The 16,678-nt window shown below is 27.5% G+C and overlaps 1 protein-coding gene across 1 annotated transcript in view; it reads left to right on the top strand.

Annotated features, from left to right (window-relative positions):
* LOC127289949 (microphthalmia-associated transcription factor) overlaps positions 1–9,168 on the top strand; it is a 113,071-nt gene extending 103,903 nt beyond the window's left edge. The window contains exon 7 of the mRNA XM_051318282.1: positions 1,894–9,168. Within this exon, the coding sequence (XP_051174239.1) occupies positions 1,894–2,130 (237 nt within the window). The 3' untranslated portion in view covers positions 2,131–9,168. The remainder of the gene's footprint in view (positions 1–1,893) is intronic.
* Positions 9,169–16,678: the final 7,510 nt, after the last annotated feature.

The following is a 16,678-nucleotide window of genomic DNA, read 5'->3' as shown; positions in this document are numbered from 1 at the left end:
GCTCATATGTATATATGAGACTCATCTTCGCGTGCACTAGTGGAGAATGAAAAAAAAAAAAAAAAAAATAGAACAAATCTTCTTCCGTTGAGATTTTATCATTGTGATGACATAACACTCGTCCTTTTAACAAATTAACATGTTCAAGTTGACGGGAATATTACTTTGTTAGCTTGTTTTGTTACGAGTCTCATTATAGCTTCCTAAGTAACTCATTTTTTTTTTCTTTTTGTCAAACTCGAACCGTTATTATTTTATTTTATTATCATGTAAATTCGAGAATTTATTTATAACTTGTTGCAATTTTCACTACATAAAGAAAGATATAGCCGTGATCTCGTTTTTCAAGTTATATAAGAATTAGATCATATATAATAATTCGACAAAAATAATTCTGTCAAAAAAAAAAATTTTGAACCGAAAGAAAAATTAAACAAAATTTGAAACAAGAATTGACACTTCTAAATATTATGATAAATAAGAATAATCAATAAAATTAGGTCAGATAAATATTAGACCTAATATTTATTAGGCTAAAAAAATATTAAGCCAAATACATATTAGGCCAAATACATATTAGGTTAAATAAGAATTAAGTTTAAATAAAGTCCACATAAAAATGAGATCAGAAATAAATTATTATTAAAAAATTATTATTGTAATTGGCTAAATATTTAGCTAACGACGAATTTGGTTAACTAAAATTTACATCCATTGGGTCAAATGAAGGTCAGACAAAATTTTTATTAAATCTAATAATTTGGCCTAATTTTAATTTTAATTTGTGTAATTTTTACTAAATCAAATTCGTCATTGTTTCAATATTTAGCTTATTTCTAAAATAATAATTTATCAATAATAATTTATTTTTGATCTAATTTTGTTATGTGGACTTTTTATTTAGGTTTAAATTATTTATTATTTATTTTATTATTTGACCTAATATTTATTCAGCCTATTATTTATCTGATTAAATTATTAGATTTAATAATGATAAAATGACAATTATATTTCATAAAATTAAAATAAAAATTAAAGAGAAATTTTTTTTCTCCTTAAAATTTTCCAAATAAGAATTAAGTCAAATTATAGTTAAGCCAACTAAGAATTAGGTCCAATACTTATTTGGCTAATAAATAATTATGTTAAATAAAGATTAGGTTAGATAAATATTAGGCCAAATAAATATTAGGTCAAATAAGAATTAGATTTAAATAAAATCCACATAACAATTTGTTCAGAAATAAATTATTTTTGAAATTGGCTAAATATTTAGCCAATTATTTGTTCAACTAAAATTTTCACCAATTGACGAAAAAAAAATTAGGCCAAATTATTCGATTTACTAAAAAATTTGTCCTAATTATTAGATTTACTGAAAATTAAGCCAATTAAAAATTAGGCCAAATAAATGTTATGCCAATTAAGAATCAGATCGACTACACATTGCGTTAATTAATAACTTTATGTCAAGTAGAGATTTGGTTAGTTAAATATTAAGCCAAATAAGAATTAGTTTAAATAAATGCCACATAAATATTATATTTGAAATAAATTATTATTAATAAATTATTTCAGAAATTGGCTAATGATTAATTTGGTTAAATAATTATTAAATTAATTTTAGTGTAGGGCAAATGAAAATTAGGACAAATAAAGATTAGACCTTTTGGAATTGATAATAAATAATATTAATAATAGTAATATAATTATTATTATTATTATTATATTGATAATTATTATAAGCGAGAGGAGTAATTTTCCGATATTCTCGAGAAAAAAAGATTTTTTATTACAATTTAATATGAAAGATTGAAAGATTTGTTAAAAATTTTTTGTTTTTAGGATTAGATGAAGAAAAAATTAAGAGGCAAAAAAAAAATTGTGTTTCAGATGCCAGACGTGATAACGAATGGAGCAGCTGTGTTAAGTATGTCTCAGTTGGAGGATTTGATGGAAGATGATACAAATGGACCAGTTCACAGCGGTGATCCAATGTTGTCGTCACCTCATCTTCAACCTTTGAGTCCACCTGCACCCTCGTGTCATCATCCTCTGCCCGACGATGAAACTCTTGGTAGTTTAGCGCCAACGTCATCAAATCCTTCTGATATGGATATTGTTGCGTAGCAAAAAGCCCCCTCTCTTTCACTATCCATTTTTTTCACCTCCCCCCCCCCTCCGCAACCCTCCATTATTATCTCCCATATCACAAGGTCCACCGAGATAGAAGAGCACCTGCGGCCTTCATTCACTATTGCCAAAGTATCAACGACATCATTTTATATAGTCAATTTTTTTTTTTCTTTTTTTGATTCATCTAAATCCAAAACATTTTTTTTTTGCATTGATTATTTTCTCGTATTCATAAAATTGTTGAAATTTTAGTTTCGAGAAGTTGGATACTTTTTCAGCTGTGCTCCCCAAGTTTTTTTTTTCACCCAGATCGATTACGCGTTCGAGCGGAAGAGAGAAGTTTGTTTCGTTTGAAGAAATTGTAAAAAAAGAAGAAAAAAAAAAAACGGAAGAGTGCACATCGACTCAATTATCTTCATGTTCCTGGGATGAACAACTCTGAAAGAAACAATTCGAAACTTAAAGTAAAGAGAAATTTTCAACCAATTTTTTTTTAAATTTCTTTTTTTTTTTTTTAGCTTGAAACTCGTCAAGTGAAAGCAAACATTGTGTGTATCTGTGAAGGAATGAATTTACAAGAAAGAGAGAGAGAGAGAGAGAGAGATACAAAATTAAGGAAAGGTAATTTTTGAAAAGCTTAATGAAAATTAAAAAGGGAAAAAAGTAGAGAGATGGGATATCCAATGTCCGTTAAGTTTATATCTTGAAAGAGACTTCCTGGACCTCATTTCCAAGTTGGGGAACTAATTTCTAAGAGGGATAAACCGACATCGTAATTTCAACATAGCGCGCTCTCTCAATGCGCCGACCACTATATCAATCTAGAGACGCTGCTTGAAATTTCACGGACATTATTCGATTTGTTACAAAGTTTGCTAATAGTTATTGTCTGTGTGTGAGGAGAGAAACGTTCGATCTCAGCTAATGCCGAGAAAGCGATATTGAATAACGGTGTGCCGACTATTACGCCTTTGATGCACAGTGACTGTCGATATATAGAATCTTAGAGCCTCTAGTGTTCAGCGACCTGTGTATAGTCCCCCCCACCCCACATCTCCCTTCATTCCCCTAAAATTCAAACTTAGTCCTTAGGAAGTCTTCGAAACTTTGGACGAGACACTTTTGCTCATAGACATTTGACACAACTTTGGCAACGAAGGAAGTTTCAATTACGAATAATATACACATATATATATATATATATATAGAAATTTATATTTTAATAGTCAATTTTACATCTATAAAATATAACATTGAGAAAAAGGCTACTAATTAAAAAAGAAAAAGTTCTCTTTGTTTTTTTTTTTTTGCGATTATAAATATAAATGATCCGATATTCGGATTAGAAAAATTCACCGTTTAATGTTCAAGAGCTTCAAAAATATTCAATATAATATGCTATTGGTTAAAAACTATTACCCATCCTACGATAGAAAAAGATATTTTACTAAATTGCTAAATATACTAAAAGAAGAATTTTTCGAGTCTTAAGACACACTTTTACGATATTAATATAAAAATTGGAGATAATTACATACTTTTTTCTAACGGATTCTTTTACTAATACTAGTAATTTTAGTACTTTTAGAAATTTTATTATTTTAGTACGTTTAGTACTTTGGTATATTTGGCACTTTTAGTACTTTAGCAACTTTTGTACTTTTAGTACGTTTAGTACTGAGTACTTTTGGTACTTCAAGTACGGTGAGTACTGAGTACCTTTGGTACTTCAAGTACGTTGAGTACTGAGTACCTTTGGTACTTTTAGTACTGAGTACCTTTGGTACTTTTAGTACTGAGTGCGTTTGGTACTTTTGGTATTTTTAGTACGTTGAGTACTGAGTACCTTTGGTACTTTAGTATGTTGAGTACTGAGTACCTTTGGTAGTTTAGTCTGTTGAGTACTGAGTACCTTTGGTAGTTTTAGTACGTTGAGTACTGAGTACCTTTGGTACTTTTAGTACTGAGTACCTTTGGTACTTTTAGTACTATAGTACGGAGTACTGAGTACTTTTAGTACTGTAGTACTGAGTACTTTTAGTGCTGTAGTACTTTAAGTACTTTTAGTACTTTTTAGTGTTGTTATTACTTTTAATACTTTTTAGTACTTTCACTACTTCAACTAATTTTATTTCTTGTATTAATTTTACTATGTTTGCAAGAATTTCAATATTTTGTCTGATTGTAACAGAATTTTAATACTGAATCTAAAAAAAATTACTCTTACTATTATGTCTGACTAAAATGATATTTTTACTACTGATATTCCAAAATACAGAAAATTTTTTTTTAATACAGATACTAAAAATTATTTTAAAAAAATAAATAAAAAAATACAATTATAATTTAGTATTTAAACACTTCTGTCTGACTAAAAATTACTATTACTCCTGCTATTAAAATTAAATTTTTTTAAAATATTTATCTGAAAGTGTTTTCTATTACCTGAAAAGTTAAAAAAAAATAGAAAACGTTTTGTCTTACTCTAACTCACTTTTTCTATTTATATAAAATTCATGAGAATGTAAAATCTTTTGTCAGACATAAATTTTATCACTATCAAAAGTTACAAAATATGTAAAACATTTTGTTTTGCCAAAACTGTCTATATAAATAAGAATAAAAAAGTTTAGAAGAATTTGGACAAAAAAAAAATGTCTGACTGAAACTGACTTTAACTACTAGTACCAAATTTACCACTAAAATCAACTTTTTAAAATTAATACCAAAAAAAAAAAAAAATTTCAATTAAATAGTAATTTTAGGGTGGGTAAAAATTATTATTGAACCATAGTGTAGACTTAAAAAAAAAAAACAATTATCGCTGCCATAACGATCTTTCCAAAATCACGATGATTAAAGATCGATTATAATCGAAAATCTTTGCAGTAACTTTGAAATAATTTTTCTCAAAGTTTACATTTTTTCCCCTTTTAAATCATAAAACATATTTTCGCGCTGGCCGCGTTTCAATAGCATCACATTTTAATAAATAAAATAATATGAAAAATCATCTCGACAATAGTCATTATTATCCTGTAATTGTGTTTTTTTTTTTTTTTTTTTTTTTTTTTTTTTTTTTTTTTTTTTTTGCCTTTGCTTTAGATAATAGAGTACTCGTCACGATCGATCGCCCAGCATCCAAGGCGCCATTAATTCTTTTGTATTATAGATTAACGGAGACAAGGGAGAAAAATAATTTAATTACGGTTAATAAATATCTTTTTTTCTTCTCCTTCTTCTTCTGTTACTGTGTGCAAGCTCCTTACAGAATTGTTTTTTTCCGACGCGACACAAAAAAAAAAATAATAACCATGAATAAGAAGCGAGGGATTACAAAATATTATGAAAAGAGAGAAAGAAATTTTAAGCTCGACAGTGGGGAGAAATCTTTATAGGTCTGATCTTTCTCGCTGATGTAATCAACACTGACTTTTATTATCTCTTTTGTTTCACGGAAAAAAAATCTTTACCTGAAACAGCGATATGTTTTACTAAAACAGGGATAGTTTTCGCTATTCTAGAGAAACATATCGCTGTTCCAGATAAAGATTTTTTTTTTTTTTTGAGACATAAAAATACTTTTCACTTAAATATAATTTTTTGCGGTTTTTGTAATCCTTTGACTCTGCAGTTTTTGTTGAATGGGAAAATACTGAAAATGAAAGTGTAGAAAAAAATATATATATGTAACACAGCGAGGGGTAAAAAATTGTTTTAATAACGGGTGCGCGCGAGAGAAGCGTGCAATGTATAATTGAATTTCGTGACTTCCAAAGGCGTGTTGAAGGGGTTGAAACGTCAAGTAAATATACATATATATATATATATATATATATGTATAGGAAGAAGAGTAAAACGTTTGAGGAAATCTTGTGTACGCGAAGTGAAGTAAAAGCTCGCGAAGAGTTTTCCGCTTGTACATCGCGACGTGCGCTATACACTAGCTCGTAATAAATTTAACGTATTTCGAAACTAGTAAATGTTACAGCTACTAAGGGTATATATATATCGAGCACTCGTCGAGAGTTTCTTCGTGTTAAAAAAAAGCCAAAAGTTGGCATTCAAAAAATTCGTGGCACGCAACTAACCAACAAAAACAGTCCATAATTCAGTACGAATTTAATTCACCTACAAAATTAATTTTTAATTCGCAATATTTTCGTCTAAAATAAAAAAAAAAAAAATGCTGTTAACTTTAAATTACTATTTCTATTTTTTTTTTTTTTTTTGCTTAAAAAAAATAATTTGTAAAGAATTTTAAATTAATTCCATTAAACAGTTTAATATTAATTTAGTTGTATTAAATTAATTACATATTGATTTATTTGTATTAAATTTAATTTAAGAAAGAAATAAAAAATTGACAGCATTTTTTTTTCTTTTTTTTTTTTTGAAACGAATAATATGAGTTTATTAGTGATAATTTTCGAGTGCGTAAGCAAAAAAGTTTCTCTCGTTAATAAAACATGTCGTGAAAAAAAAGGGTATTGAGAGAAGGAGGGACAACTAACTGCCCGTATGCGTATCAAATTAATAATTTACTCGCGCATCGCTGGTCATGGGCTTCATTTTGAACGTGAGCGCTACATTCACTAATTTTCCATATATTCTTCTCACGTTTTTTTGTGTCAGTAAACACAATCTATCAAATGACCTCAATTTTTCAGGGACCTAGGCCTAAATCAAAGAGCTGGTCAACAAAATTATCTCGAAATATTAAATGTTTAGAGACGAAATATAAAAAAAAAATACAAAACATCAACAGCCAAATCGAGCGAAATTTTTTTTTTTTTTTTTTTAAATATGGATGACGTTTTTTCACTCAACTGATTAAATCATTTTTAAATTAACTATTATTATTGCTATTATTATTTATTAAAATTAATTATGAATGCAATTTTCAATAAATTTAGTTTGGAAAATTTTTTTTTTTAATTATTTTTTCAGTTTTCAAATTAAAATAAATGTAATGAATAATCTATTTTCAAAAAGTCGAAAGTTACTTGAATCCTATTATAATGGAATATTTCAGAAAAAAATAATTCAAAGTCGAATCAATAAATTTTTGTAAAAAATTCTTAAGTCTCATAAACATTATGTATTTGTTAAAAAGACAAAAGCTTGTTTATTTTTTATTTTTGCATTTTTTTTTTATTTTAAATAATTGCTTATATTTAGATAAATAAGTTTGTTTCTGATTATTTGAAAATCAAAAAATTTTTTTTTGTCTACAAATGTAAGGTAAATTTTTGTAAGTTGGATTTAAAAAAAAAATGCTCGAGAGAGAAAAGAAGAATAAAAATTCAAATGTAACTATTTTTTTTAGCAAAAAATCATTTACGTACATAGAGTATGTACCCATATTTTTTATTTTCTAGGAGAGAAAAAATACATAGAACGAATTTATATATATATGAACACATATATATATATATATATAAAACGTGTGTATGTATATATATATATATATATATATATATATATATATATGTACAATGTACATATATATTTTTTTCAAGTATTTTACGCTGGCGTAGACGTGTGTGTCATGAATGATGAAAAAAATAACGAAAAAAAAAATATATGAATAAATAAAAATAAAAAAAAAATAATTCTAAATGTGCATACATATATATATATATATATGTTGTACCGCGGTGTGCAATACTTAGGCGCATAAAAATTCACGATTGCAGGATGATGCGTGCACTCGTGCTATGAAAATGCGATAAATTGCGATTGCAGGTATGCATGTCAAACAGAGAACAAGGGAGAATCCACAATGAAATGAGTGAATCGTATATGACAAGTGTATGGTTCACATTTAAAGGGCACAGGTCAGAAATTGTTGGAAAAAAAAATACTCGAAATGAAAATAATTATTAAATCACTAAAAAAGAAAAACGAAATTTACACTTTCTTAATTTTACATAAAATATAATGATATTTAAAAATTTTTTTTTATTTAATTTCTAATTTTTTCTTTACTTGAAATTTTCCCTGTCAATTTTTTTTAAAAATCTCTTCTAACAATTATAATAATTAATAATTAATAATTAATAATTAATAATTAATAATAAAATAATAAATAATATTATTTTGAAAGTGAAAATTTCGATTTTTGTTATCATTTTCTAATTGTAATTAGCTTAAATCGCCATCAGTATTTTGTCTAATGAAAATTTTACATTCAATCTGTGTTCTTTTCTTTGAGTACTGATTTCAATGTTAATTTTTTAATAGGTAAATATATATATATATATATATATAATAGAAAAAATTTTTTTCAAAGAATGTATGATTATTTGAAAAATATTTGAATACAAAAAGAATTGAAATATAAATAAAAATAAAAAAAAAAAAAGATTGAATGAATAAATGTAAAAAAAAATGGTATAATTAAAAAAATATATTTTTTACAAAATAGAATGTTTGCAATGTTACTTTAACAACTAACTTTTGTTATCTTTTTCAATATTAATTTTTTTTTGTATGGTGAATTCTCCAGAAGTTGCATATATATAAATATTGATAAAAGAATGCATTGTTATTAAAATGTTATAATCGCCGAGATATTTTATCGTTGTTATCACCAGTGTTTCCACTGTTTTTTTAGTGCGTTTAAAAAAAAAAAATGTATATAAAAGTAGATTTTGTAGTATAATTTTAAGGTAGAATTATAGTCAATTTATTGTTTTACACTCTCGGCAGCAAAAATAGTGCGCCCCGTGTATATTGTATCGATTAATTTTTTTTTTTATATCTGATAGAAAGAAAGTAATAATTAAAAATATAAATATAATTTGAAAGTTAGAATAATTTAGTTGACATGTCAGTTTTTTTTTTTTTTTATCAAATTAATTGACACAATTTACACGTAGCTCTATTATAAATGAAGAGAAGGAAAAGAAAATGTAGTTTATATCATTGTTACCTATAACTCTGTTACCATTTTCGCCATAAAAAATTGTTTACAAGCGATTTTGTTACTTTCAGAGAAATAACAATGTCTAAAAATAGCGTTACCAATTGTGTGTTTTATTTATTTTTCCCATCATTTTGTAATGTTTTTCTTTTCAGGACTTAAAAGTGAATATTTTCTATTCTAGGGTTGAAAAAAGATGATTTTTGGCCCTAGGATGAAAAACGGTTATTTTCTACACTAGGGTTAAAAATGATGATTTTATGCCCTAGTACAAAAAATGCGTATTTTCTCCCCTAAGAAGAAAATTTTGTTCTCGAGAATTAAAAAAAGTATCTACTTTGCAATTATTGTTTGACAATTACAATAATTGAAAGAATGATAAAATAAAAATCTATTGATAAAAACAAATTTCCTGAAGGTAGTATATTATGTATATGCAAATGGTGAGTTTTATAATAAAAAAAAAAAAATGAGAGAAAAATTAAAATTGAAGCAATGATAAGTATGAGTGGTTGAAATATCCGAGTGGAAACGAGCCTTAATCGACAGAACGGGTTTAATTATCGTGGCAAAACGTGAAGCCATTTACACTGGAGACAGACGATGGCCGGAGGGCTCGACCGGAGAACCACCACCCCCAAACTCTAATAGCTGTACCAATTAATAATGCATACGAGAGAACCGGAGACCGTGACTATGAATTTCTGCGTCGGAAATGTTTCGAAACCACAGGGGAGATGTATAAAAACGACTATGGTGATTGTCTCATGAAAGAAATTATTTTCTGAGTACGACGCACGATAATCACACAATTTAAATCCAATATAATTCCTTTATGTGTGTGTGTGTATACTTAATTATTGAAAGTAATTTATTTATCAATTTTTTTTTGCATCACTACATGTCATAATAATATTCATTATCCTTAAAAAGGATATAAAAACGTAATTTGCTTTTTTCCGGATATTTAGATTTAATTACAATCTCGTTAACAGAAAAAAATAATGAGAGACTGAATATTTTTTTTCTAATTCTATGGATTTTTTTTAGCTAATAAATATAGTAATAAATAATAATAAAAGTAATTTAAAAAATACAGAATAGGAATAAAAATTTTTATTTGTTATAAAAATCCCACTTGGAAAGATTCCACGGAAAGTGCCCCCTGGAGGTTCTATCAGAATTCCGCCGCAACTTCCAACGTAATTCCGTCGAAATTTCATTGGAATTCCAAAGAATTTCTGATGGAATTCCAACGGAATTAGGACTCTAAAAATTTAAAAAAAACAAAATTAATCGGAATTCCGTCGGAACTCCATCGGAATCCCATAGGTCTGACTATAACTGTCTTTTACTACTGAAAAACAAAAGAATTCAAAGAAATTCTCTAATGCCATGACATAAGCCTTTTTATGAACTAAAATTTGTCTAACTAAAACAAACAATTACTACTGCGAAAAAAATTAACAAGCAAATACTGAAACTGCATTTAACTACTGATTGAAAATTATTAAAAAGGTCTTAATAAATAATGATTTTTAATTAGAATTTTGACATGAAAAAATTACATACATTTTGTAACATATATTTTGTTTTTTTCATAACTGAAAATTTCAACTTGTAAACATGAAAAGGTATTAATTTGATAAAAATCTACTTTTTTTCGGTTTGAAAATTGCATTGCACACACGTCTGACCAAAACGTGTCGTTATACCACTTGTGAAGCTATTCAATTTCACGCTGTAAAAAGAACTTTTTATTCAGATATTTGGAAGAGATTACTTTCCAATAAAAAAAAAAGAAATTCCTTTTTTTCGTAGTAAAGGAATCCTTCTTCTAACCAAACTCGATTAGTCATGAATAGCACAATACTGTTGTTTGACAAATGGCATTCGAAATTTAATTAAATTAAAAAGAAGAATTCTATTTTTTTTTCTCTTAAAAATAACAGAAGAAAAATAATTTAATCTATTTTGTTTTCTTTAATACTCCATTAGTAATCTCTAAATTTAAATTAGTAAAAATTTTAACAAACTTGAATTAGTGACTCACTTTTTGCTTTTGAATTAGTACTAATTCGATAATAAAAAAAAAATTTACTATTATTTACATAAGTATTAAATTTAACTAATTAATAGTAAAAATTTGTTGCTATTAATAATACTAATAATAAATAAATACAGTAAAACCCACGTATATCGGATTTTAAGGGATCGAAAAAGAAACCCAATGTAAGAGGGAATGAAAATTATGCGGGTCCAATATACGATGGTTTTATTGTATTAAATAAAGTTTAAATCCTTAAAATAGCAGGTTTTTTTTTTACAAAATTATTTCACATTAGGGTAAAAATTTTTGAAAACTGAAAATATAAAAAAATACCGACACAGAAATCTATCTTACCGACTGATGGCAATTAACATAAGTCGATAAGGTAGATTTCTATACCGGTATTTTTTTATTTTTCAAAAATCTAGTTAAATTGATTATTTTTTCGCATACCTGTATTCTAGTTAATTTTACCAGAAATTAATCAAGTTTTATTAACTATTTTTTCTTGTTAAAATAAGTAGAAATTTGTTTTTTCTGTGATAGATAAAAGTAGAGAGAAAGAAAGTTTTTGGGAGTTGAATATGTAGGTAATTTTGGAATCTAGTTTGTTTTCCTCTTTACAAAGGTAAGTTCCTAATCGTCTCGAAGTGACCCCAACCAATCGTCTTCTTATTCTATAATACTATATATATATATATATATATATATAGTTTCGTTTTGCTCAACATGAGAAAAGTTTGTCAACGAACAGGATCTTGAAGCTTTCCTCCAACGTCATTGGAAGTTTCTTCAAGTGTGCTTCTCTCTTGCAGGAAGAATTCGAAATTGCAGGTTACTTGGGAAAAGTGGATATATATATATATATATAAGTACAAAGTGACTAATTTTGCAAGCATCCGGAGCCTCGAAGGCGATGCCCCCATTATAATGAAATCTCAGTTGCTTCCGCTCATTCGTTCGGGAAGCTGGTGTATTGCCTCATGCAGCAGGCTCATTTTTCTCTTATTTTTTTTTCTCTCTCTCTCACTCTCGTTTCTTTCTAGCTCGTTTACTTTTTTCTTTATTTTTTTTTCTTATATACAATTTTTCGATTTTCCAGGCGAAGGGCGCAGCGTGTGTCAGCCGGAGGGTCGAAGAGTAAATTGAAGCTATCCATTATACGTTGGGTGTTGGGTTGTCGAGAATCGGGTCGAAGTGAACTGGGAGGGAAGCACGACGAGGTGAAAATAGGGTAGCCGCTAGTCGTGCCGCCGTTTCTCAACACCCCGCGCGTTCGTGCTCACCTGTCGCCCTTGCAAATAGCCTCGAATTTTACCTGTATATAATTATCACCCATTTCTTGATTTAAAAAAAAAAACCCTTTTTCTACAAACAGGTGAATTAAATTGCAATTTCCTTTTTTCAAAACAAAAAAAAAAAATTCTTTCTAATATTTCGAAAAATGTTTTTACATATATTTATTATTATTTATATTTTCTTTTTTGTTTATATAATAAATAATTATAAAATAAATTTTTTTTTATTGTGGAAAAAAATGCAATTTTAGTCAAGACAGAAATACTTTTTTTTTGTTGTAACAAATAGAGAAAATATAAAATACACATTTGCATTTTGAAAAATTTATTACAAATTTTCAAGTTACTTGAAACAATTTTTTTTTTGCTCATTCTTGTAAAAGAAAATCAGTCATATTTACATCAAGTTATTTGAAATTCACAAAGTTGAGACGAAAAGATAAAATGCCTCTTATGAAAAAAGCTACTGGGTAACGAAATATCGTGAAGGAAGAAAATTTCGATGTTCAACGTTGTCAATTCAGTTATTGGAGCGAAAACAAAAGACATGACTCCATCCATTCGATAGCTTTCAATCGCTTTTAGATCCTGTTATTTTTATACTGTCTAGGATGAGTAAAAGACTACACAGTTCAAAAGGTTCGTAGGTCAAACATCTTGCTTTTCCTCGAATTTTATTTTACCAATAAAAAAAAAAGAGGAACTCATAATTTTTCGGAATAAAACTTAAAAAATTATTATTAAAGAATTCTTATTTTTTTTTAAATTATTATATAAAAAATCATTCCACTTAATGTTTATAAATTAATTTCTCCATTGATATAAGTAAAATTTCAAAATAATTAAAAATTTAATTAAAATGTATCCAAAAAATTTTAAAATTTAATTAAAATGTATCTAAAAAATTTAAAAATACAATTGAAAGTCTAGAGGGGAAAAAAAAATATGTACCGTTCGTTATTTGAGCAAGGGACATTTAATTAACTTAATTAAATAATTAATCTCGAGGAAAAGTGAAACGCTTGTTATTTATTTCAAGTTTCGTCTCTTGTATAACAGAAATAAATTTCAGGGATTAGAAATACATCAGCATTGGTTTCTGCGCGTGCCAAATGATATAGAAAGGGATGACGGAAACTAGAATTTCCGTTTACAAATGATATTACGTTCCAAAATCGAAATACACAGGAACAATTGATTCAATTAGTGACTAATTAATGACCGCATCCCTTTTTTTCGGTAACGATTTACAAAGAGAGTATTCAGTTGATTTTAATTATCTCATTAAAATTATCTTTTCATTTGTCAAAAAAAAAAAAAAAGGAAAATGTAAATAAAATAAAATTTCAAAAAGAAATATATAAATATTTACAAGTATAGAATATAAATATAAATTATAAAATTTTTTCTGTAAAACAATGAATAAAATAATAAATAATAATTAATAAATTAATTAAATAATTTCATTATGAAATTCAAAGAGAATTTGTAATTGATTTGCTTAGAAAAACGTAATATGGAACAATATTGTGTAAAAGTGAATAAAAATGGGTTTGTTTACTGTCATGAAAAAAAAAAAAAAAAAAAATTGCTTTGAGTGTCAGACTGCAATAGTGAATTTGGATTAATCGCGTTGTCTCGTAAAAGGGAGTGATATGATGGAAGTACACTGGGTGAAATTACGTGCTAAACCCCTGTATAATGTCATTGGTCGGGCTCACTGACATAATTCACACTATCATGCTCACCTATCGCATGCATGATTTGTGATGATGTCATTGGGGTGCACGAACTGGACAAATTTTCGTTCTCAAGTGGTTTCATGTTTAGCTGATGAGTGCGATAGCAACGTCAATCAGGTTTTTAGAGCATGATAAATTAGGAGTGAGAGAGAGAGAGGGGGGGGGGATCACGCATCCTGTAAACTAAAGCACACGCTCGGCAAAATGAATTAGACAAATTTTATATACTTACAGAAAATAGACAATTCATATTTTAAATTACAACAATCTAAATATGATAAATAATAATATTTTACTCTCCCCGAAATTGATAGTATAATTTTTTGTTATATATTTTTTTTTCGTTTCTTATTGAAAAAAAATTTGTAATTGCATTAGTTGCAGGCAAAAATTGTGTTATTTTAATTGTTACTATATGACTAAAAAGGACAATTAATAATATAAGAATTTTAGGAATTTTATAAGTTTTTATTAAGTCAAATGTTGCACCACTTCTGTAAGTTGTAATTTTTGTTCGGTCTGACTAAAACGTATCATCACTACTGAGAGTTAGATTTTTTAACGTTGGCTGACTAAAAGGGTCTTTTACTACTGATACAAAAACCTTAGCAATTGGACTAAAATATACTATCACTACTGCAAGCGAGAATTTTTTTACGTTTTTTCTGACTTAGATATTCCATTACTACTACAAACTACAATTTTTACGTTTAGTCTGACTAAAACGTACCCTAACTACTGAAAGTTGAATTTTTTACGTTCTGTCTGACTAAAACTGTACCAACACTACTGTAAACGATTTTTTTTACTGTTTGTCTGACTTAATTATTCCATTATTATTACAACCTACAATTTTTACGTTTTGTCTGACTAAAACCTACCATAACTACTGAAAGTTGATTTTTTAACTTTCTGTCTGACTAAAAATGTACCATCACTACTGAGAGTTACATTTTTTTAATGTTGGCTGACTAAAAGGGTTTTTTACTACTGATACAAAAACCTTAGCAATTGGAAATATTTTGTCTGACTAAAATATACTATCACTACTGCAAGCGAGAATTTTTTACGTTTTGTCTGACTTAGATATTCCATTACTACTACAAACTGCAATTTTTACGTTTAGTCTGACTAAAACGTACCCTAACTACTGAAAGTTGAATTTTTTACGTTCTGCCTGACTAAAACTGTACCAGCACTACTGTAAACGATTGTTTTTACTCTTTGTCTGACTTAATTACTCCATTATTATTACAAGTTACAATTTTTACGTTTCGTCTGACTAAAACGTACCCTAACTACTGAAAGTTGAATTTTTTACGTTCTGTCTGACTAAAACTGTACCAACACTACTGTAATCGAATTTTTTTTTTGCTGTTTGTCTGACTTAATTATTCCATTATTATTACAAGCTACAATTTTTACGTTTTGTCTGACTAAAACGTACCATCACTACTGTAAGTGAGTTTTTTTACATGTTGACTGACTAAAATAGACTTTTACTAATTAGACAAAAAATTTGTCTAATTGAAACATTTCCATTAAACTAATAGAGATTTTTCTATATTGTAAACGATTCGTCTGACTAATAATGTCCATTACTACTGCAAAACATATTTTTTTTACATTTAGTAAAGGATATTTTACCATACTGAAAGCTAAAATTTTGTAACATTTTGTTTAATTGAAACGTTCCTTTACTACTAATATAGAGATTTTTATGAATTATAAACGCGTTGTCTGACTAAAACGTTCCATTACTACTGTAAGAGAGAATTTTTCTACACTATGTCTGACTAAAACTTGCTGTTTCTACTAATGAAAAAGAATTCAATTCCACTCACTTTCAAGGCTAATTATTTATTTCCGACGCAATTCAAAAATTTGTTTTTAAAAATCAAAAAAAAATATATTTTTTTCTCATTTAATTCATAAAGAAATAAGAAGCAATTTTGTTTTATTTCAATTTTTTTTGTTTTGTTTATTCTTTAGCCCAAGTAAAATTGTATAGAGTCACTATTGCCAAGGATAAAATTGAAGTTTTACTGTCAGCAATTTTCATTTGCAATATAAAGTGAATAAAACTAAAAATGATATTTCTGCTAAACATGCAATGATATCCCCTGAGAAGATAGAGACGGAAAATGTCTTTGGAACAAAATGAAGCCATGATAATGTAGTATATGATACAAAGAGGTGGTCGAGAGATGTACTCTCCCTTCGACTATTTCTCATTAATCATTTCAGCCTCTTGGCCTTTCCTGTTTGCGTGCAAAAAGGGGCTTTTACCAGAGCGTGCCGTTTTTTTATTTATTTTTTTTTTGCATTGAAGGAAAGAGACTACACATCTTTAAGAGAGAGAGAGAGAGAGAGAGAGAGAGAGAGAGAGATCTTCCCTCTCACAGACAAGATGATGCTTAAAACGTGTAAGAATAAGGATGTGAAATAAGAAAGACTCTCTTGAAGATATAGAGTGAAGACCCGTGAAAAGTAAAGGATCAAGAGACCCTCAAATTTACCCTTT

This window comes from Leptopilina boulardi, unplaced genomic scaffold, assembly GCF_019393585.1.
Source record: "Leptopilina boulardi isolate dan_hultmark-lab unplaced genomic scaffold, ZJU_Lbou_2.1 LbouV2_51, whole genome shotgun sequence".
Classification (NCBI taxonomy): domain Eukaryota; kingdom Metazoa; phylum Arthropoda; class Insecta; order Hymenoptera; family Figitidae; genus Leptopilina; species Leptopilina boulardi.
This window is presented reverse-complemented; position numbering and strand designations above follow the sequence as displayed.